The sequence below is a fragment of the Scyliorhinus torazame genome, chromosome 28 (assembly GCF_047496885.1).
Source record: "Scyliorhinus torazame isolate Kashiwa2021f chromosome 28, sScyTor2.1, whole genome shotgun sequence".
Taxonomy (NCBI): Eukaryota; Metazoa; Chordata; class Chondrichthyes; order Carcharhiniformes; family Scyliorhinidae; genus Scyliorhinus; species Scyliorhinus torazame.
In genome coordinates, this window is record NC_092734.1 from 23,376,278 (window position 1) to 23,399,114 (window position 22,837).

The 22,837-nt window shown below is 47.0% G+C and overlaps 1 protein-coding gene across 4 annotated transcripts in view; it reads left to right on the top strand.

The window, feature by feature from the left end:
• The window catches only part of kat6b (K(lysine) acetyltransferase 6B), a 235,780-nt gene that overhangs the window by 111,980 nt on the left and 100,963 nt on the right, over positions 1-22,837 (top strand). For all 4 annotated transcript variants that reach the window (XM_072491649.1, XM_072491650.1, XM_072491651.1 and 1 more), the window contains exons 5-6: positions 2,063-2,144; positions 12,009-12,141. In XM_072491649.1, coding sequence (XP_072347750.1) covers positions 2,063-2,144; positions 12,009-12,141 — 215 coding nt within the window. The remainder of the gene's footprint in view (positions 1-2,062; positions 2,145-12,008; positions 12,142-22,837) is intronic.

A 22,837-nucleotide genomic window follows, 5' to 3' on the forward strand; every position in this document is an offset into this window, starting at 1 on the left:
GATCCTACCTGCCAAAGACTTCTCATGTCCCCTCCTGGCCCTTCTTCGCTCTCTCTTTAGGTCCTTCCTAGCTAACTTGTAACTCTCGAGCACCCTAACTGAACCCTCATGTCTCACCTTTACATAAGCCTCCTTCTTCCTCTTGACAAGCGTTTCGACTGCTTTAGTAAACCACGGTTCCCTTGCTCGACCACTTCCTCCCTGCCTGACAGGTACATACTTATCAAGGACATGCACTAGCTGTTCCTTGAACAAGCTCCACATTTCCATTGTGCCCATCCCCTGCAGTTTTCCTCTCCATTCGATGCATCCTAAGTCTTGCCTCATTGCATCATTATTGCCTTTCCCCCAGATATAACTTTGCCCTGCGGTATATACCTATCCCTTTCCATCACTAAAGTAAACGTAATCGAATTGTGGTCACGATCACCAAAGTGCTCACCTACCTCCAAATCTAACACCTGTCCTGGTTCATTACTCAGTACCAAATCCAATATGGCCTCTCCTCTCATTGGCCTATCTACATACTGTGTCAGGAAACCCTCCTGCACACATTGGACAAAAACGGACCCATCTAAAGTACTCGAACTATAGCCTTTCCAGGCAATATTTGGAAAGTTAAAATCCCCCATAACAACTACCCTGTTGCTTTTGCTCCTATCCAGAATCATGTTTGCAATCCTTTCCTCTACATCTCTGGAACTTTTCGGAGGCCTATAGAAAACCCCTGACAATGTGACCTCTCCTTTCCTGTTTCTAACCTCAGCCCATACTACCTCAGTAGACGAGTCTTCATCAAGTGTCCTTTCTGCCACCGTAATACTGTCCTTGACTAACAATGCCAACCCTCCCCCTCTTTTACCACCTTCCCTGAGCTTACTGAAATATCTAAACCCCGGCACCTGCAACAACCATTCCTGTCCCTGCTCTAACCGTCACCTCTGCCTTCAGTATTTCCAATATTTTTAAAAGGTATTTTATTCCAAACATATACAACATGAACAAATTACACAGTCCACGAAAGCATAATCAAAAGTTTTTTTAAAAAATATTTTTATTCTCCTTTTTCACATTTTCTCCCACATTTACACCCAACAATAAACAATGATCAGTACAAATGCAATGCCAACCCCCATATCAATAACATCGATCCCATCCTCCCACCAAACCCCAAACATTAGCCCGCATGTTAACATAAACAAATAACAAAAGGGAATCGAGAATCGCCCATAGTCACCATTAATGCATACAGTCCCCTCCTCCTCCTCCTCCCCCCCCCCCCCCCCCCCCCCCCCCACTAATGTTCGATGTAATCCAAATCTTGAAAGAGCATAATGAATAAAGCCCATGAATTGTAGAACCCCTCCATCCTTCCCCTCAGTTCAAATTTGACCTTCTCAAGAGTCAAGAATCCCAGCAGGTGCCACGCCAGGGAACAGGGTGGCGAGGTTGATCTCCACCCCAACAGAATCCGCCTTCGGGCAATCAACGAGGCAAAGACTACAAAATCAACCTCCGCACCCATTTCCAACCCTGGCTGGTCCGACACCCCGAATATGGCCTCCCGAGGGCCCGGGTCCAGTTTCACGTGCACCACTTTAGAGATTACCCTAAAAACCAAAGCATAATCAAACGTTTGTACAGTTTTCCTCTTTTAGTCATCCAGTACCCAATGTTGGATAAGCAATGAGATAATTGAGCCACAGTGGAGGAGTCAAGGAGGTGATAGTGAAGTAGAGCACAAAATTGCTGATAACTGAAAGCTTGCCATAACTCTCATGTGATGATTGGGATTTCCCTTCCACTGAGTTGTTTCATTCCAGTATTTATCATAAGCACGTAAATTACTTGATGGTTTTAAATGAACCAAATAAATTGGAGTGGTACCAGAAAGATTGAGTTGAATTAGCAAATTGGTAAAATGCATAGTCATTATAGGTTGAACCGAAAGAAGGTTCAAATGAACTACTCAGTAACTTAGCATTTGGCAACCCTTGAGTATAATTTAAACACCAAAGTGAATTTGTGTATTGAAGTACTTTGCAATTTTTCTCCTCTCCAGGACAACATGCTTTTCTGTGATTCCTGTGACCGAGGGTTTCACATGGAATGCTGTGACCCACCACTCTCCAGAATGCCAAAAGGTATCACTCATCCAAATGTTTTGGTGATTTACATGATTTGTTATTTTCAAAATGTACTTGTACTTTCGACATAGCCAATGGAATGGAGGTCTTCCCTTTTCACACTGTGCCCCATTTTAATTCTTCACACTCCGTGCGATGCCAGAAATTGGGAAGTGGAGAGTGGCTGTTGGAGGGAGTCAGTGGAGATTGGGGGGAGGGGGGAGTTCATATTGCTGGAGAATAGGTACACCTGAAACCTTACAGACTTTGTTAATGGCAGAAAGCAGCTCACTTCATTAAAGCCACACCTACCAGCCAAAAAGATTGTGCAAGTTTAAAGGGCCTTGCAGCCAATCCCAGGACTGCCAAATCTTACTCTCCGTTCCCCAGCTGGCATTGCTGCCTCAGCGTATGAGACCTGAATTGCTCATCCCACAACTACAATGGGAGTCACGTCCCACAGTTTGGGAAGCCCTGGAATCGGGTTTGTGCCACTGGAGTAGTATTCCAGAGGTCTAGGCTAATAATATAGAGATGTGAGTTCAAATGCCGCCATGGTAGCTGGGAAGTTCGATTAATTAAATAAATATGGATTGATAATCGCTTATTGCCACAAGTAGGCTTCAAATGAAGTTACTGTGAAAAGCCTCTAGTCGCCACATTCCGGCGCCTGTTCAAGGAGGCTGGTACGGGAATTGAACCCGCGCTGCTGGCCTTGTTCTGCATTACAAGTCGGCTGTTTAGCCCACTGTCTTGAACCAGCCCCTAAAATGCTATTATCAGTAATGTTGATCATCATAACTACCATAGAACCATTGAATTCTTACAGTGCAGAAGGAGGCAATTTGGCCCATCAAGTCTCCACCGACCCTCTGAAAGAGCATCCTACTTCGGCCCGTAACCCCACCTAACCTGCACATCCCTGGGCACTAAGGGGCTATTTAGCATGGCCAATCCACCTAACCTGCACATCTTTGTTCTATGGGGGAAACTGGAGCACCCACGCAGACTCCGGGAGAACGTGCCAACTCCACACAGTCACCCGAGGCCGGAATTGAATCCGGACCCTGGCACTGTGAGGCAGCAGTGCTAACCTCTTTGCCACCATGCCACCCAAAAAACAGGTTGTTGCAAAAACCTATCAGGTTCTCTAATGTTCGAGGAAGGAAAACTGCCCTCCTTATCAGGTTTGGTGTATTCATGAATCATCAAATTTCACAGTGCAGAAGGAAGCCATTCGGCCTATTGAGTCTGCACCGACCCTCAAAAAGAGCATTCCCCCGCCCTATTTCTGTAACCCCATTTAACCTGCACATCCCTGGGCACGAAGGGGCAATTTAGGATGGCCAATCCACCTACCTGCACATCTTTGGACTGTGGGAGGAAACCGGAGCACCTGGAGGAAACCCACGCAGACACAGGGAGAAATTGCAAACCCCACACAGACAGTGACCAAAGGCTGTAATTGAACCCGGGTCCTTGGAGCTGTGAGGCAGCAGTGTTAACCACTGTACCACCGTGCCGCCCTCCAGAGCCACTGATTCTTAACTGCTCTCTGAAATACCCAAGCAAGTTACTCCATTCTCAAGAAGGCAGTTCAATTCTACCTTATCAAGAATAGTTAGGACAATAAATGCTGGCCTTGCCCGTGATCCTGTGAATGATATATTTTTTTTAATCTGCAGAATACATTTAGAACTAATGTAAATTGGTATGTTTTTAACTCCAGGCCATTCGATAAATCTTTCTGTTCCAAAGGAAATATTGCTCCACTTGTGTAACTGAACAGTTTGAAGCAAAAATTATTTCTTAATGGTGAATAATGTGAACTGAGAGATATGAAAAAAAAGCGTTGAAGAAGAAAAGGCCGCTATCCCATTTAACTGTTTCTTACGCAGATCATGTACAATCTATCTTCTGAGATTTACCCCTTTTTAAATATTTGGAACCAATTATGGATTTATTCTTGCAGTCTCAATTATTATGCGGCCTTGCGCCAACACATCAAGGACTATTGAAATATTGAAGCTTCGTATTTGGTAATCTCAGTTTATACTGGTGTCTATTACCACTGATCCTTTCCCAATTTATTAATTATTGGCTGACTTTTGGATTTAATTAATGCAATATTAACTGCATTTGCAGTTGATTTGATTCTAATAGCTTTACCCACAAATGTATAACCTGACATGAGGTTTGTTAATTTTATGATTGTAGGCCTATTATTGTTGATGAACAGTAGAGCATAGTTCTGTTGTTCACTGTGACTGTATTCTCGGTCCAGGATTGGAATTTCCCCCTTTAGCTTGCCCTGTTCTCTAAATTCCAGAGCTTCTGTGGATTAACCGGATCATTAGTTGAATTGATAGGATGCCAACCACTCAGGAATTTCAGTCATTTGATTGATCCCTGGCACTTAGGTTAGAGAGCAAAGGCCTTCATGAGTCAGCGAAGCCAGAATGCTGAGCATTTAGAGGGTGCTATGGAATAAATCTTGCCTTTTTAGACGATATAAAATGAGGTAAACCTGTTTTGGGAGCATTTTTGCTTCCTTTATGACTTCTACCAAATCTTATTTTTAAGAGTGCATTTTATATTTAAAGGAGCACATGTAGCAGATTGGATGAACAGCTTCAAAACTATACATAGCACAGAAAATGTTAATCATTTGAAAGTTTCACCAATCATAAATTATGACAGAAAGATTGCTCTATGATCTGGTTGGTTGAATGGGCAACTTGAAGGAATACTGACTTATTGAGGGTAAAGTGAGACAAGCGTGGAAATGCAAAACAAGCATTGATCATCTGTATTATGTCCCGCCCAATAGTCAGTTCCATTGATTTCAATACCGTGCAACTGCCGCAAAAGCCATCCCGCCAAACCTACCTGTCCGTCCCGTGTTCATTTCACTCCTTTTGTATCTGATTGGATAACATTCTGGAATATAATTTGATCTGGGGACAGTCGCATTTGCTTTCTTATGATGAAACTACCTCTACAACACAATTTTAACAATGTATAGACAAAATTGATTCTCTAATTCTATTCATACCGAGTCTAAGTCAAATAACCTGGTCAGATATGCAATCCCAAAATCCAGAAGAGTAAATTGGAACACGCCTGTTTAAGAAGGGAGGGAGGCAGAAGACAGGAAATTATAGGCCGGTTAGCCTGACTTTGGTCATTGGTAAGATTTTAGAGTCCATTATTAAAGATGAGATTGCAGAATACTTGGAAGTGCACGGTAAAATAGGACTGAGTCAGCACGACTTCGTCAAGGGGAGGTCATGTTTGACAAAACTGTAAGAATTCTTTGAAGAGGTAATAAGGAAGTTAGACAATGGAGAACCTGTGGATGTGATCTATTTAGATTTCCAGAAGGCCTTTGACAAGGTACGTATAGGAGGCTGTTAAATAAGTTAAGAGCTCAAGGTATTAAGGATAAGATACTGGCATGGATAGAGGATTGGCTGATTGGCAGAAGGCAGAGAGTGGGAATGAAGAGGATTTTTTCAGGATGACAGCCGGTGAACAGTGGTGTGCCTCAGGGGTCAGTGTTGGGACTGCAACTTTTCAGAATATAAATTGACGATCTGGAAGAAGGGACTGAGGGCAATGTTGTGAAGTTTGCAGATGATACAAAGATATGCAGAGGGATAGGTAATGCTGGGGAGGCTGTAGAAGGACTTTGGACAGGCTAGGAGAGTGGGCAAACAAATGGCAGATGGAATACAATGTGGAAAAGTGTGGGGTTATGCACTTTGGAAGGAAGAGTGGAGGCATAGACCATTTTCTAAATGGGGAAATGCTTAGGAAATCAAGCACAAAGGGACTTCGGACTTCTTGTTCAAGATTCTCTTAAGGTTAATGTGTATGTTCAGTCAGTAGTTAGGAAGGCAAATGTTAGCATTCATGTCTAGAGGGCTTGAATACAAGAGCAGGGATGCACTTCTGAGGCTGTATAAGGCTCTGGTCAGACCCCATTGGAGTACTGTGAGCAGTTTTGGGCACCATATCTGAGGAAGGATGTGCTGGCCTTGGAAAGGGTTCAGAGGCGATCCCAAGAATGATCCCTGGAATGAGGAACTTGTCTTCTGAGGAACAGTTGAGGACTCTGGGTCTGTACTCGATGGAGTTTAGAAGGATGAGGAGGGAATCTTATTGAAACTTACAGGCTACTGCGAGGTGTGGACGTGGAGAGGATGTTTCCACTTGTAGGAAAAACTAAAACCAGAGGACACCATCTCAGACTGACGGCACGATTCTTTAAAAGTGAGATGTAGAGGAATTGCTTCAGCCAGAGGGTGGTGAATCTGTGGCAACGCCGAGAAACCTATCGCTATCTAATGTGACTCTGGTTAGATAAAGGGGCCTCAGCGGGGAATGTGCGGCCGGGCTGCACTTAGTTCAGCTTCCTGCACTGAGGAGCCCCGCTACCCAGTGCAGGGAGAGATCGGGATGCCATTTTTAAATAGTGTCCCGATCTCTCGACTCTGATGTGACCCCCCAACCACTCAAAGCCCCAATTCACCTATAAGGGGTCCCAGCATCCCATCCCACATGCACAGGGTAACCCCGGGCCCGACCACCACAGCGCAGAAGTGACACACCCTGGCATTGCCCCTGCCAGCTGGTGGTGCCACCTTGGCAGTGCCCAGGCTGGCACCAACAGTGCCAGAGTGCCACCCTGCCCAGAGGGCTATTACCTGGGGACGTCCGTTCCCCTGCGAGACCCCCCATGAGTGATGTTCTGTCTGGTCCCGATTTGTGGTGACCAGTATTGAACAGTGCTCGCCCGCAGTTTCCAAGGCTAAGGGGATTTGGATAGGTTAAGTGAATGGGCTAGGCTGGCAGATGGAATACAATGTTGACAAATGTGAGGTTATCCATTTTGGTAGGAATAACAGCAAAAGAGATTAGTATTTAAATGATAAAATATTAAAACATGCTGCTGTGCAGAGAGACCTGGGTGTGCTAGTGCATGAGTCACAAAAAGTTGGTTTACAGGTGCAACAGGTGATTAAGAAGGCAAATGGAATTTTATCCTTCATTGCTAGAGGTTTGAGTTTAAGACTAGGGGAGGTTATTCTGCAATTGTATAAGGTGTTAGTGAGGCCACACCTGGAGTATTGTGTTCAGTTTTGGTCTCCTTACTTGAGAAAGGACGTACTGGCACTGGAGGGTGTGCAGAGGAGATTCACTAGGTTAGTCACAGAGCTGAAGTGGTTGGATTACGAGGAGAGGTTGAGTAGACTGTACTCGTTGGAATTTAGAAGGATATGGGGGGATTGTATAGAAACATATAAAATTATGAAGGGAATAGATAGGATAGATGCGGGCAGGTTGTTTCCACTGGCGGGTGAAAGCAGAACTAGGGGGCGTAGCCTCAAAATAAGGGGAAGTAGATTTAGGACTGAGTTTAGAAGGAACCTCTCCACCCAAAGGGTTGTGAATCTATGGAATTCCTTGCCCAGTGAAGCAGTTGAGGCTCCTTCATTAAATGTTTTAAGATAAAGATAAGATAGTTTTTTTGAAGAATAAAGGGATTAAGGGTTATGGTGTTCGGGCCGGAAAGTGGAGCTGAGTCCACAAAAGATCAGCCATGATCTCATTAAATGGTGGAGCAGGCTCGAGGGGCCAGATGGCCTACTCCTGCTCCTAGTTCTTATGTTCTTATCCCAACACCTTGCTTACCTCAAGGAACTGCACATTAGAGTGAGACTAGCTGTCGTGCTCTAATATGCAGATTTGCCAAAATGTGACACAACCTACAACGCAACGTCTCGCGAGACCATGTTAGAACCTGTGAAGCGTGGCGAGCCAAATAGGTCCCGGGAATGGGTCTCCCATCATTAACAAGCCGTTGCGCGCTGCTCTTCGAGTGCACCGTGATCGGTAGACCGTGACTGTGGTCATTTTTCTGAGTCTTTGGGGGTTTCTCACCGGTCAATCTCACACTGGGAATTTTCTTCTGCACTGGGGAACTAAAGTCGTCTGCCCGACCGGCTCCTCCGAGACAGGGGTGCCGTTTTGAAAAGGTACCTCGAATGAGCTTGGGAATACCCCACACACCCTCACTCATGCACAGATTAACCCCCCGCCCACTGCAGATGTGGGCAACACCCCCAACATTTGACCCCCCCCCCCCCCCCCCCCCCCCCCCCCCAGCAGGTAAGCCCCCCCTCCCCCCAAAATCAATAAACGCAAGGCCCCTCCCCTTCCCATGCCCATCCACCCTTGTGAGCATCGGGGGCATTGTTCCCCCCCTCCCCCCCACCGCTCCAAGTGAGTATACCCTGCTATGGGGTTGCTAAGGCCCCCCCCCCCTTTCATATCCCTTTGCGCTCTCTTCCCCCCTCCTCTTTCATTGGCGTTTGCTCTCCTCAGGCCTTGGCACTGGCACCCTGGGCAGGGCCAAGGTGCTCAGATGCCAGGCTGCCCTGTCCCTGACTAGCCGGGGGGCACCGAAACCCCCCAGAGTGGTCTTCACACCTGGCCTCCACTTATGGAGACCAGTACTGATCTGCAGCCAGGAAAATGCGGCATCAACCCAGCCGTGAATATTTAGGTAAGCTTAATGGCTGATTTAATATCATTAAATAGATAACACCCAGCGAGGGTGTGACCCAGATCGCACTGGGCACCGTGGCTCAGGCGAGTCGTGTACGGTTTTCGGCCCAGCCCGAAGCTCGTTTTGGGTCTCTCCTGCGATGCTCCCAGCAGAACGGGGTCGGTGCCGGGCACAACGTGGTGAGAAAATCGCATCCGCAGAATCTTGTCAAGTTACCCCATTGTTCCCACTACCTACATTAAAAACCTCATCCCGCTGCCATTGGTATTAATCCAGGGGGGAAAGACACGCATACCTTGCAGGGAACATGAAAAGCAAACTTATATGGGGTTGTTTGCGGGGTCCAGGGCTCCCTCATTCAAAAGCAAGGATCGAAGGATCGATTATCAGGAAGAGTCATCCCTGCCATTGCTGCTCACCCAATCCTCTGAAATTGCTCCCGCACCGTGCCCCCTCCCACAAACTTTACTCAGTGACCTGTGATCCTTGGTGGGGATCATATCAGCAGCAGCCACCGTTACTGGTGTTGCTCTTGCATAGAGCTGGCAGCTTGTATAGAGCTGGCAGGGGCTGTTTAGCACAGGGCTAAATCGCAGACCAAGGCAGGCCAGCAGCACGGTTCGATTCCCGTACCAGCCTCCCTGAACAGGCGCCGGAATGTGGTGACTAGGGGCTTTTCACAGTAACTTCATTTGAAACCTACTTGTGACAATAAGCGATTTTCATTTCATTTCTGATTGGGTAGAACTTCTGGCCTGTGGGCTTGTTCCCAAGAAGACAGTTGAGTGCCAGAGTGGCATTAATGCGGCAGGCATTGCCTAAAAGAGGCGATGCAGGGCTGTCGTCTTCTCCCCAGCTGGCGGGCAGCACCTTTGTTGCCGTCACTAAATACCACTCTACGCCTTAGATTCTTTAGATTACTTCAGCAAGTTACTTATTGCACTTGTTGTTTCCTGTTTTAGCAGATCTCTTCCCAACTTCTCCTTTTAAAGACTCATTTAAAGACATGGGGCTGGTTTAGCACAGGGCTAAATCGCTGGCTTTGAAAGTAGATCAAGGCAGGCCAGCAGCACGGTTCAATTCCCGTACCAGCCTCCCCGAACAGGTGCCGGAATGTGGCGACTAGGAGCTTTTCACAGTAACTTCATTTGAAGCCTACTTGTGACAATAAGCGATTTTCATTTCATTTTCATTCATCATTTGTTTTACATGCCTTGCTCATCTAACTGAGGGTTATCTTTTGGTTCTTTTTAATGCTCCAGCCCTTTTAAAAATATACATTTAGTCATCATCCATTTTTCTACAGCTCTCACAGCTTACTTATTTATTTTTTAATATTTTATATGTTTCTATTTGACCTTAAAGGTAGTTTGGTGTTAATTTATTTTGGTTTTATTCTGCTGATGTGCATCCATTTTTTTTTTTCTGTCCTTTTAATTTTTAATTTCTTCTCACTCGGTCCTTTGTGCAATTTTCTGATAGTTCTTAAAGCTGTGCATCTCTGTCCACCCAACGACCCAGTGCTTAATCTCCCCTACTTGACTGTTCTCCTGAGACATGGACTCCTTTTGGGGTAAAATTCAGCAGGCCTTAACAGTGAAATTCCTCATGTTTCACTATCAGAGAATCTCAGAAATTCCTAATGTTTCACTATTAGGGAATCTCAGCTAAGCCCAGTCATCTCCTCTCCCATCAATAGATATTTGAATGAGAATATGATCAGGTAATGGAGTCTTGAGTTTATTGTTCTCCTTCATAAGGTTCGGTACTGTACCTGGTTGTAAATCTTTACTATTATCCTGGCTGAGATCAAAAGATTCCACACAAACTGGGAATCAGACTTTGGACTTCCCTGGCCTCTGTTGGTTAGCTGAACCAGCTAATCTGTTGTCGTCGTGAGCTTATCCTTTTTTCATAATTTTTCGAATTTAACCACATCATCAACAACCTACATCTAGGTGGTAATTCCAGTTGCTGAGCACCAAATTTACTTTCAACTCTCATGTGATATTTTTGAAATTGCATGTTCAGTTCCAACTGCTCATTCTCATCTCTCATCTGACCACTTTATTTCTGAGACATTGACATCCCTCACTGTGATATAATTAATTCTTGCTCAAATGAGTCTATCTACTGACTTAATTTGAGCTGCTGATGGGCAACAATACAAATTATTATTGTATATTGTTAATTTCCACCCAAATAGTTTCTGTCCTCCATCTTTTACCAGTAACATCATTCCTCAACCTTGATTCACATATTTATTCTGTCAAAAATGGCTTCTTATAACAACTCCAAAACATACTCAGATGCTCAGAGACATGAGTTTATAAGAGTGGCACATATTTTGGTGAACAATTTTTCCACATGGCTTTGTAGCTATTTTATAGTTTCTATTCTGTTTTTGTTAGTGATCTGTATGAGTTACCCCACCATCTGGCCTGCGAAATCCGACCAACTGTCCTGGCTTGATACAATTCACACCTCTTTAACCTGGGGTTACCCCATCTCTGGATCTGTAAAGATTTAATCACCTGCTAATGCTCGCATTCCAAGCATTGTCTGGCATCTTTGAATTTGTCTATATATGTGTTTCTGGAACAGACCTCTGCATTCACCTGAGGAAGGAGCTGTGCTCCGAAAGCTAGTGACATCGAAACAAACCTGTTGGACTTTAACCTGGTGTTGTAAGACTTCGTACTGTATGAGTTAAGGCAAGAGGAGGAAGTGTAAAAGGAGATTGTGTTAGAGTTGGAGCAGAAAATCCATCACCCAGTACCCTGAGGCGAGTCCATTTCCAGTTGCAGCTTATTAGCTTGCAATTAAATCATGTTATCTCCCGCTCTGCCTGCTTTTCTGTGTTCTTTGTGGACTGCTCTCTACTTCACTGGCAAGCTCCTTATTATTCTCTAAGATTTATTTCCCGTAATTCAGTAAAAGCTACTTCGTATTCCAGTTAGAAGAGATCTCAACATTAAGTGGGATGAAAATGTTTTCCGTCATTGATGTGAGTTATCTGGCTATGAAGTGACGGTTGTGGGAGAAGGGGGCATCTAAGCCCCTGGTGATATTGTGGAACGTCTTCCATGCTTGTGCACAGCATTATTAAATAGGAATTTGGTTTATAATGGTGAACTAAGATGCAAATTTAACAAGTCTCATTTCATGATGTTCTCTAACTGGTATATTTCAGTTGCAGGAGTTGATTCGAATTTGTACCTGATTTGTCGACCTTAAACATAAATGGAAGACATGGCACAGATTGGCATGTTTGTTGAGAAAGCTAATTGCTGTATTCTTTACAATAGGAATGTGGATCTGTCAAATCTGCAGACCAAAGAAAAAGGGAAGAAAGCTACTGCATGAGAAAGCTGCACAGATCAAGCGTCGGTACGCCAAACCAGTAGGACGACCCAAAAATAAACTAAAGCAAAGAACCATGTATGTTTACCCTTTGGAATAAATATAACAAATGATTCATGATATTTGCAATATTTGAAAGAAGTGGAAGTATGTCGGATTGTTTCCCAATAATTACCATGTCTTCAAACCCAAATGCTATCTCCTAGATTGAAAGAGAATCTAGATACACACGGTTGTTTAAAACAGTAGTGTAGCTTTTTTTTAAAAAAATGGATGCTCCACCCTTTAAAATATTTTTTTCCAATTATCAATAAATATTAAACAGCAGCAAAAATTTAAATGTCTACTTCATTACTGCTTCCTCTCATTATACCATGCTCCTTCCTACATCTGGTTGTAGTTCAAGTATTGACTTAAATGATTTGGGCACTGACCCAGTAACTAGGACATTTTATATTTTGAGATACTCATCGTATATCCATCAATATCAATCCATGCTGCCACTTTGCTCTTTCGATGAGTGCACTAGTGACGCTGAGCAATGCTTTCTGGTATTAAAGGAATTGAGCAATATAGAGATTGTGCAGGAAGGTGTAGTTGAGGTAAATCAACCACTATTTTATTGAAAGACGCAATATGGCCCAAAGGGTTGAAAGGCCCATTCTTGTTCCTATTTCTTATGCTCCTGTGTTATGTTAGCTTGTTGAAAACTCACAACTCATGAGAATTTTATTTACAACTAAAACACATTGTGTTGATGTATAAATATCATTACTGTTCCTAAATACAGAAAGCAGAGTTCCACACAGGTTGTCATAACAGTTCTGAAACATTTGAATTCTGTTGTCTTAATTTTGTATGGACTTGGGGGGGGGGGGGGGGGGGGGGGGGAGGGGGGAGTGGTGGCACATGTGGTGACTCCCGCCAGGGTACTTGGGTTTTTGCCCTTTCTGCCCGGTTTATGGGTGATTTGTTTGGAGAAATTGATGCAGTTTGATGGCATAAAACTACCTCGTTCGAGTAATGTCCAGTAAAAAATAGCACAAAGCAGAAGTCGGGCAAGAGGTCGTCATCAAACTTAAGTATCCCAAGCCTCAGCAGTGGACGACATGGTGGCGGCTTCAACTGAGCCGATGGCCCCTCAGTAGACGACTGAGAAATTGGTTAGCTTCTTGACGGCAACCACGAACAAGATGGACCGGTGAATTGTGGTACGGGGAAACGATACAGAAGGTGGAGGTGGCGCTCTCTGACCATAGTGATCAGACTGTCTCCCTGGAGGAAGAGATGCCGGTGCTGGCTGAGGAGTGGAGAGAGCTTAAGACCAGGGTTGACGACCTGGAGAACCATTCCAGACGACCAAACTTGAGGATCGTTGGGCTGCCGAAGGGTTCCAACTCCACGGACTATATGTCCAAGATGTTCGGAAAGTTGGTGGACGAGGGGGGCTTTCCAACATCTCCTGAGTTGGACTGGGCTCGGAGATTGCTGAGGCAGAAGCCCAGATTTCGGGAGCCGCCTCGAGCAATCGTAGTCAAGCTTCACCAATAACTGGATAAGGAGTGGCCGGCCCTGAGGTGGGCACAGGACCATTAAGATTGTAGTTGGCGACTTCCGGGTGTGGCGATGACCAGCTAAGTCGCACGTTTCGGCAGCTCCCGGTGGAACGGACTTTTGGGCTCTTAATAGGAGCCCCAACGGCAATTTTAACAGCTAAAAACACTGTGCGGTAAACCAGAAGGGAATCCCCCTGAACACGGATGGAAAAAGGAGAGGAAAGTGGCCGGATTGCGGTGGATCCTCTAGAGCAGCGGCCAGGAAGGCAAGCACAAAGCAAGATGGCGTCGGAAGGTGGCAGTTTAATATGGGGCCCTGACCAACAAGAGTTCCTGCGGCGATGCGTGGAAGAACTTAAAAAGGAGATGAAGAAGGAGCGGTTGGCCCCGATATTACAGGCGATTGAAGGGCTAAAGGAGGAGCAAAAGACCCAGGAGCAGGAGCTTCGGGTCGTGAAGGCAAAGGCTGCTGAGAATGAGGACGAAATACAGGGCCTGGTGGTGAAGACAGAGATGCACGAGGCACAACACAAAAGGTGTGTGGAAAGGCTGGAGGTGCTGGAGAATAATGCGAGGAGGAAGAATTTAAGGATTCTTGGTCTTTCCGAAGGTGCAGAAGGGGCGGACGTCGGGGCATATGTGAGCACGATGCTTCACTCGTTAATGGGATCGGAGGCCCCGACGGGTCCGTTGGAGGTGGAGGGAGCTTATCGAGTTATGGCGCGAAGACCGAGGGCTGGAGAAATTCCTCGAGCCATAGTGGTGAGATTTCTCCGATACAAGGACAGAGAGATGGTCCTCAGATGGGCAAAGAAAACCCGGAGCAGTAGGTGGGAGAATGCGGTGATCCGCGGATATCAAGATTGGAGTGCGGAGGTGGCGAGAAGGAGGGCAAGCTTTAATCGGGCCAAGGCGGTGCTGCACAAAAGGAAGGTTAAATTTGGAATGCTGCAGCCGACAAGACTGTGGGTCACACATCAAGGGAAACACCACTACTTTGAAACGGCAGAAGAGGCGTGGACATTTATTGTCGAGGAGAAACTGGAATAAGCGGGCTAGAAAAAGAACGTTTGGGACAAAGTGGTGGGGCGATTACGTGGGGTGAAGGGGGGAAATGGGGGAAGAGATGATTTCCCAAGTTGTTAATCCTGCGACCCTGTAACTTTTCTCTCTTCCCCATGTCGGGGGGGAGGGAGGATGGGGAGCTGGGGGCGCTGGCCATTGGGGGCGGGGCCAAATGGGAAGCGCGGGCTTTGTTCCCGCGCTATGGTAATCATGGCAGGAACAGGGAAGCAGGAAGGAGGGGGCCTCGCACAGTGGGGGCCGAGGTCGGCCAGAGTTTGCTGACTTCTGGGAGCAACATGGGGGGTGCAATTACGCTAGAAAGGGATCTAGCGGGGGGGGCTGGTATGGGGTGGGGTGGTCGAGGCGGGAGGGCGCCGTTGGGGGGAGATACGGCTACGTGGGAACCGGGAGAGGAGCTGGATTGAAAAAGGAGACGGCTAGTCGACAGGGGGGGGGGGGTAAAGAGCCCCCAACCCGGCTGATCACGTGGAATGTGAGAGGGCTGAACGGGCCGATAAAGAGGGCACGGCTACTCGCACACCTAAAAAAACTTAAGGCAGATGTGGTTATGCTGCAGGAGACGCATCTGAAACTGATAGACCAAGTCAGACTTCGCAAAGGATGGGTGGGGCAGGTGTTTCATTCGGGGCTAGACGCAAAAAACAGGGGGGTGGCTATATTAGTGGGGAAGCGGGTAATGTTTGAGGCAAAGACCATACTGGCGGATAGTGGGGGCAGATACGTGATGGTGAGTGGCAGATTGCAAGGGGAGGCGGTGGTTTTAGTGAACGTATATGCCCCGAACTGGGATGATGCCAATTTTATGAGGCGTATGTTGGGACGCATCCCGGACCTAGAGGCGGGAAAGTTGGTAATGGGTGGAGATTTTAATACGGTGCTGGACCCAGGGCTGGACAGATCGAGGTCCAGGACCGGAAGGAGGCCGGCTGCAGCTAGGGTGCTCAAGGACTTTACGGAGCAGATGGGAGGAGTAGACCCGTGGAGATTTAGTAGACCTAGGAGTAAGGAGTTTTCGTTTTTCTCCTATGTCCACAAAGTCTATTCACGGATAGACTTTTTTGTTTTGGGAAGGGCACTGATCCCGAAGGTGACGGGGACGGAGTACACGGCTATAGCTATTTCGGACCACGCTCCACATTGGGTGGACCTGGAGATAGGGGAGGAAAAAGAACACCCATCCTGGAGAATGGACATGGGATTATTGGCAGATGAGGGGGTGTGTTTAAGGGTGAGGGGGTGTATTGAAAGGTACTAGGAACTCCATGACAATGGGGAGGTTCAGGTGGGAGTGGTCTGGGAGGCGTTGAAGGCTGTGGTTAGAGGGGAGCTGATATCTATCAGGGCACATAAAGGAAAGCAGGAGGGTAGGGAAAGGGAGCGGTTGTTGAAAGAACTTTTGAGGGTGGACAGACAATATGCGGAGGCACCGGAGGAGGGACTGTACAGGGAAAGGCAAAGGCTACATGTAGAATTTGACTTGTTGACTACGGGTAATGCAGAGGCACAATGGAGGAAGGCACAGGTGTACAGTACGAATATGGGGAGAAGGCGAGCAGGTTGCTGGCCCACCAACTGAGGAAAAGGGGAGCAGCGAGGGAGATAGGGGGGGTGAGAGATGGAGGGAGAGATGGAGCGGGGAGTGGAGAGAGTGAATGGAGTGTTCAAGGCATTTTATGAAAGATTATATGAAGCTCAGACCCCGGAAGGGAAGGAGGGAATGATGTGCTTTCTGGATCAGCTGGAATTTCCTAAGGTGGAGGAGCAGGAGAGGGCGGGACTGGGAGCTCAGATTGAGACGGAGGAAGTAATGAAAGGGATTGGAAGCATGCAGGCGGGGAAGGCCCCGGGACCAGACGGATTCCCAGTGGAATTCTATAGGAAATATATGGACTTGCTGGCCCCGCTACTGATGAGAACCTTTAATGAGGCTAGGGAAAGGGGGCAGCTGCCCCCGACTATGTCAGAGGCAACGATATCGCTCCTCCTAAAGAAGGAAAAAGACCCGCTGCAATGCGGGTCCTATAGGCCCATTTCCCCCCTGAATGTGGATGCTAAGATTCTGGCCAAGGTAATGGCAACGAGGATAGAGGATTGTGTCCCGGGGGTGGTTCATGAGGACCAAACTTGGTTTGTGAAGGGGAGACAGCTGAACACAAATATACAGAGGCTGCTAGGGGTAATGATGATGCCCCCACCAGAGGGGGAAGCGGAGATAGTGGTGGTGATGGATGCCGAGAAAGCATTTGATAGAGTGGAGTGGGATTATTTGTGGGAGGTGCTGAGGAGATTTGGTTTTGGAGATGAGTATGTTGGATGGGTGCAGCTGTTGTATAGGGCCCCAGTGGCGAGTGTGGTCACGAATGGACGGGGATCTGCATACTTTCGGCTCCATAGAGGGACGAGGCAGGGATGTCCTCTGTCCCCATTATTGTTTGCATTGGCGATTGAGCCCCTGGCCATAGCATTGAGGGGTTCCAGGAAGTGGAGGGGAGTACTCAGGGGAGGAGAAGAACACCGGGTATCTCTGTATGCGGATGATTTGTTGTTGTATGTGGCGGACCCGACAGAGGGGATGCCAGAGATAATGCGGATACTTGGGGAGTTTGGGGATTTTTCAGGGTATAAATTGAACATGGGGAAAAGTGAGTTGTTCCTGGTGCACCCAGGGGAGCAGAGCAGGGAAATAGAGGATTTACCGTTGAGGAAGGTAACAAGGGACTTCCGGTACTTGGGGATCCAGATAGCCAAGAATTGGGGTACATTACACAGGCTTAATTTAACGCGGTTGTTGGAACAGATGGAGGAGGACTTTAAGAGATGGGACATGGTGTCCCTGTCACTGGCAGGTAGTGTGCAGGCGGTTAAAATGGTGGTCCTCCCGAGATTCCTTTTTGTGTTTCAGTGCCTCCCGGTGGTGGTCACGAAGGCTTTTTTTCAAGAGAATCGAGAAGAGTATTATGAGTTTTGTGTGGGCCGGGAAGACCCCGAGAGTGAGGAGGGGATTTTTGTAGCGTAGTAGGGACAGGGGGGGGGGTTGGCACTACCGAGCCTAAACGACTATTACTGGGCCGCCAATGTTTCAATGGTGTGTAAGTGGATGGGAGAAGGGGAGGGAGCGGCGTGGAAGAGATTGGAGAGGGCGTCCTGCAGGGGGACTAGTCTACAAGCAATGGTGACGGCACCGTTGCCGTTCTCACCGAAGAAATACACCACAAGCCCGGTGGTGGTGGCTACATTGAAAATTTGGGGGCAGTGGAGACGGCATAGGGGAAAGACGGGAGCCTCGGTGCAGTCCCCGATAAGAAATAACCATAGGTTTGTTCCGGGGAGAATGGATGGGGGATTTGGAGCATGGCAAAGAGCTGGGGTAGTACAATTGAGAGATCTGTTCGTAGATGGGACGTTTGCGAGTCTGGGTGCGCTGACGGAAAAATATGGGTTGCCCCAAGGGAATGCATTTCGGTATATGCAACTGAGGGCTTTCGCGAGGCAACAGGTGAGGGAATTCCCGCAGCTCCCGACGCAGGAGGTGCAGGATAGAGTGATCTCAGAGACATGGGTGGGGGATGGTAAGGTGTCGGACATATATAGGGAAATGAGGGACGAGGGGGAGATCATGGTAGATGAGCTGAAAGGAAAATGGGAAGAAGAGCTGGGGGAGGAGATTGAGGAGGGGCTGTGGGCTGACGCCCTACGTAGGGTAAACTCATCGTCCTCGTGTGCCAGGCTAAGCCTGATACAATTCAAGGTTCTACACAGGGCGCATATGACTGGAGCACGGCTCAATAAATTTTTTTGGGTAGAGGATAGGTGTGGGAGATGCTCGAGAAGCCCAGCGAATCACACCTACATGTTCTGGCCATGCGCGGCACTACAGGGGTTCTGGGTGGGGGTGGCAAAGGTGCTTTCGAAGGTGGTGGGGGTCCGGGTCGAACCAAGATGGGGGTTGGCTATATTCGGGGTTGCAGAAGAGCCGGGAGTGCAGGAGGCGAGAGAGGCTGATGTTTTGGCCTTTGCGTCCCTAGTAGCCCGGCGCAGGATATTGTTAATGTGGAAGGAAGCCAAACCCCCGGGTGTGGAGACCTGGATAAACGACATGGCAGGGTTTATAAAGTTAGAACGGATCAAGTTCGTATTAAGGGGTTCGGCTCAAGGGTTCACCAAGCGGTGGCAACCGTTCGTCGATTACCTCACAGAAAGATAGAGGGAATGGAAAAGAAGAAGACAACAGCAGCAACCCAGGGGGGAGGGGGGGGGGGGGGGGGCGGGGGGGGAGGAACCGGATGGACTCTCAGGGATGTCATTGTATATGTATAGACACTTGTTATAGGTACTGTATATTGGATTGTATCTTTGGAGAGTAACTATTTTTGACAAGGCAGTTGCCACTCAGTTTTGTTTTGTTTTTGTTTATATATTATTTATTTATTTGTTTAAAATTGGCCACGGTTATTTATATTGCTTTGTTGTTGTTCAAAAGAAAAACTATGTACTGTTATGTTTGGCCACAACATTTTGAATAAAATATATTTTTTTTAAAAAAGATTGTAGTTGGCAATGCCATCACAATATATCAAGATGTTGGGGCAGAGCTGGCGAGAAGGTGTGTGGCATCTAATAATCTGTACAAGAGCAATGTGAGATTTGTGAGTTAATGTTTCCGAGGGATCGGGTCCACTCCCGCATTGACTTCTTCATGGTGGGTAGGTCTCTGGAGTGAGCGGGCACGGGGTACTCTGGTCGTTACCTCTGATCATACTCGGCATTTTGTGGACATGATGTTGGAGCTGGGCCACACTTGGCGACTCCTGTGGAGATTGGACATTGTGTCGCTCACGGATAAGAGTTTTTGTGTGCGTGTATCCTCTGCCATTGGAGAGTACGTAGAGTTTAACAGGAATGAGACGGTCTCGCTTTACCTGCTCCAGGAGGCCCTGAAGGTGGTAGTTAGGGGGGACATGATCTCTTTTAAGGTGCATAGGAATACATTTGGGAATTTAGAGAGGCAGAGACTGGTGGATTCCATTCTTGAGCGGACGCTCAGTACTCGATTGCCCGCTCCGAAGTTGTTGGCGGACAAAAAGAAATTGCAAATGGGTTTTGAGTTGTTGTCAATGGGTATGGTGGTGACCCAGCTGCGTCGTTTGAGGGGGGACTTTATATGAGTAGGGGGAGAAAGCTAGTTGTCTGTTGACTCACCAGCTGAGGTGGCAGGCAGGCTCCCGGGAGATAGTGCAGCTCAGGGACTCGGGTGGCAGGGTAGTTTCTGCCCCAGAGAAGGTTAATGAGGTGTTTGCGACCTTCTACCGTGGGTTGTATGAGTCAAAGCCTCTGGAGGAGGAATGCATCAATGAGACAATTTTTGGACGGGTTGGCCGTCCCAGAGGTGGAGCAGGAGAGAAGGCAGAAGTTGGAGATGCCGATAAGGTTGGAGGAGATCATGAGTTGTAAACGGTTAATGCAGACGGGCAAAGCATTGGGTCTGGATGGGTTCCCCGTTGAATTTTACCAACGGTTTGCTGGTCGGTTGGTTGCACTTCTGCTGGATATGTTTTAATGATTCTGTTTCCCGGGGTGTGTTGCTGGCCACGTTAGCGCAGGCATCAATTTTCTTGATCCTGAAGAACAAGGCTCCCATGGACTCTGGGTCGTATCGTCCTATTTCCTTGTTAAACGCTGACGCTCAATTGTTGGCAACATGTTTGGTGCCCTGCCTACCGGGTGTGATTTTGAAGTAGACTGGATTTATTAAGGCTGGATTTATTTATTGTCCCCCCCTAACCACAGCCTTCAGGGCCTCCTAGAGCGGGTAAGGCGAGACTGCCTCATTACTGTTAAACTCAACGTACTCTCCAATTGGCAGTTGTCGGCCAATATTAAGAGGTTGTTAAATGTTGTGTTGTCGCCCTCCTTGAGGACAAAGCCAGAGGTGGTTATTTTGATGGACGCGGAGAAGGCATTCGATAGGGGGTACCTCTGGGGTTTGGCTTCAGGCCAAAATGTATTTCGTAGATTAAACTTTTGTACAGGACCTCCACTGCGAGTGAATGCTCTAATGCCCTAAGCTCGGGTTATTTCCAACTGAACAGCGGTGCAAGTCAGGAGTGTCCATTCGCTTTTGTTTGCCTTAGCAATCGAGCCGCTCGCCCATGAGTTGAGATCATCTACCAGAAGGAGGAGGATAGAGCTTGGGGGAGGGGGGAAATAGCGTTTCCCTAAATGCAGACGACCTGTTGCTATATGTTAAGGACACTCTCTCCAATGTGGGGGAGATAATAAGAGTGGCTCAGGAAGTTTGACTCCATTCCGGGGTCCAAGTTAAATCTGGGCAAAGGTTTCCTTTTTTGATACAATGTCAGGGATTTGGGGCGTTCAGGGGGGAAGGGGATTGGGGTCTGGGTGGGTGTAATTGGGGAATAATATGGGGCTGGGATTTGTTGTATTGGTGTTGTGTCTGTAGTAATGAAAATTTTGTTTGAATAAAAATATATATTTTTTAATTGTATGGATGTCTTCACTTTTTAATTATTTTCCCATTAAGAAGTGGGACTTTTAGCTATACAATGGTCTGTTCTTTTAACAGATTTTTCAGCTTGTTATTTTGTGTAAGTTTACAAGTTCTGTATTAATTCTCCTATTTAACCTAGAACTCGTAAATTAAATTTTATGGATGGGATATTCCGCAACCCCCCCGCCCACCAGTGGCCTGTGTTGTGGTGGTGCAGGTGGGCCACCATTGACGGTAATACAGTGGGTAGCACTGTTGCTTCACAGCTCCAGGGTCCCAGGTTCGATTCCAGGCTTGGGTCACTGTCTGTGCAGAGTCTGCACGTTCTCCCTGTGTCTACGTGGGTTTCCTCCGGGTGCTCCGGTTTCCTCCCACAAGTCCCGAAAGACGTGCTGTTAGGTATTTTGGACATTCTGAATTCTCCCTCTGTGTACCCGAACAGGTGCCGGAATGTGGCAACTAGGGGCTTTTCACAGTAACTTCATTGCACTGTTAATGTAAGCCTACTTGTGACAATAAAGATTATTATTATTGACCGGCAGCAGGATCTACCAGCCCAGCCGCTGTCAATGGGATTTTCGTTTGTTCGCACCCTCCACAGCAGGGGGAACCCCTGGTAGGAGTCACAAGATCCCACAAGTAGGAACAGCCAGAAAATCCCGCCCAATGTTTTACTCCCAAATTGGAAACCAAAAACTAGCTTTAAAAGTGGCATCTAAACTTGAAGCTGAATCTATGACATCAGATATAGGACTTGGGAGCAGGAGTTTCAGCACTTTGAGCGTGGTGGTGTTCCACAGGACTCCGTGTTGGGTCTGTTACTGTTTGTTGATTATATTAATGATTTAGATTGGAGGCGTGATTGGTAAATTTTGCAGGTGACACAGAAATTGTAGGTGATAGTGAAGAGGATAGTTGTCGACTTCAGAATGACATCAATGGTTTGGTTGGTTTGAGCAGAGAAGTGGCAAATGGAATTCAATCTGTAAATGTGAGGCAATGCATTTGGGAAGGGCAAGCAAAGCAAGGGAACACTCAATAAACAGGAAGATATTGAGAGGTTTCAGGAAGTGAGACAATGGAGTGCATGTTGACAGGTCCATCAAGGTGGCAGCGCAGGTGGACAAGGTGGTCAAGAAAGCATATGGAATACTTTATTGGGTGAGGTGTTCACGACAAAAACAGAATGTAATGATGGAACTGGATAAAACGCGAGTTGGGTCACAGCTAAAATTTTGGGTAAAGTTCTGATCACCACAGCATAGGATGGAGAGAATTGCTCTGGAGAGCATGCAGAGGAGATCTAGAAGAACAAAAACAGAAAATACTGAACAATCTCATCATGTCTGACAGCATTGTGGAGCGAGAAAGGAGCTAACGTTCGAGTCTGGATCACTCTTTGTCAAAGATTTACAAGAATATTGCCAGGGCTTGAAAATTGCATTTATGATGAGAGATTGGATCGGCTTAGGGGTGACTGGATTGTGGTGTTCAAAATTCTGAAAGACCTAAATGGGGTAGACAGAAAAAAACTTGTTTCCCCAAGCTGAGGAGTCGGTTTTGAGGGGGCACCGATTTAAGGTGATTGGTAAAATGATTGAGGGGGGACATGAGGAAAACCTTT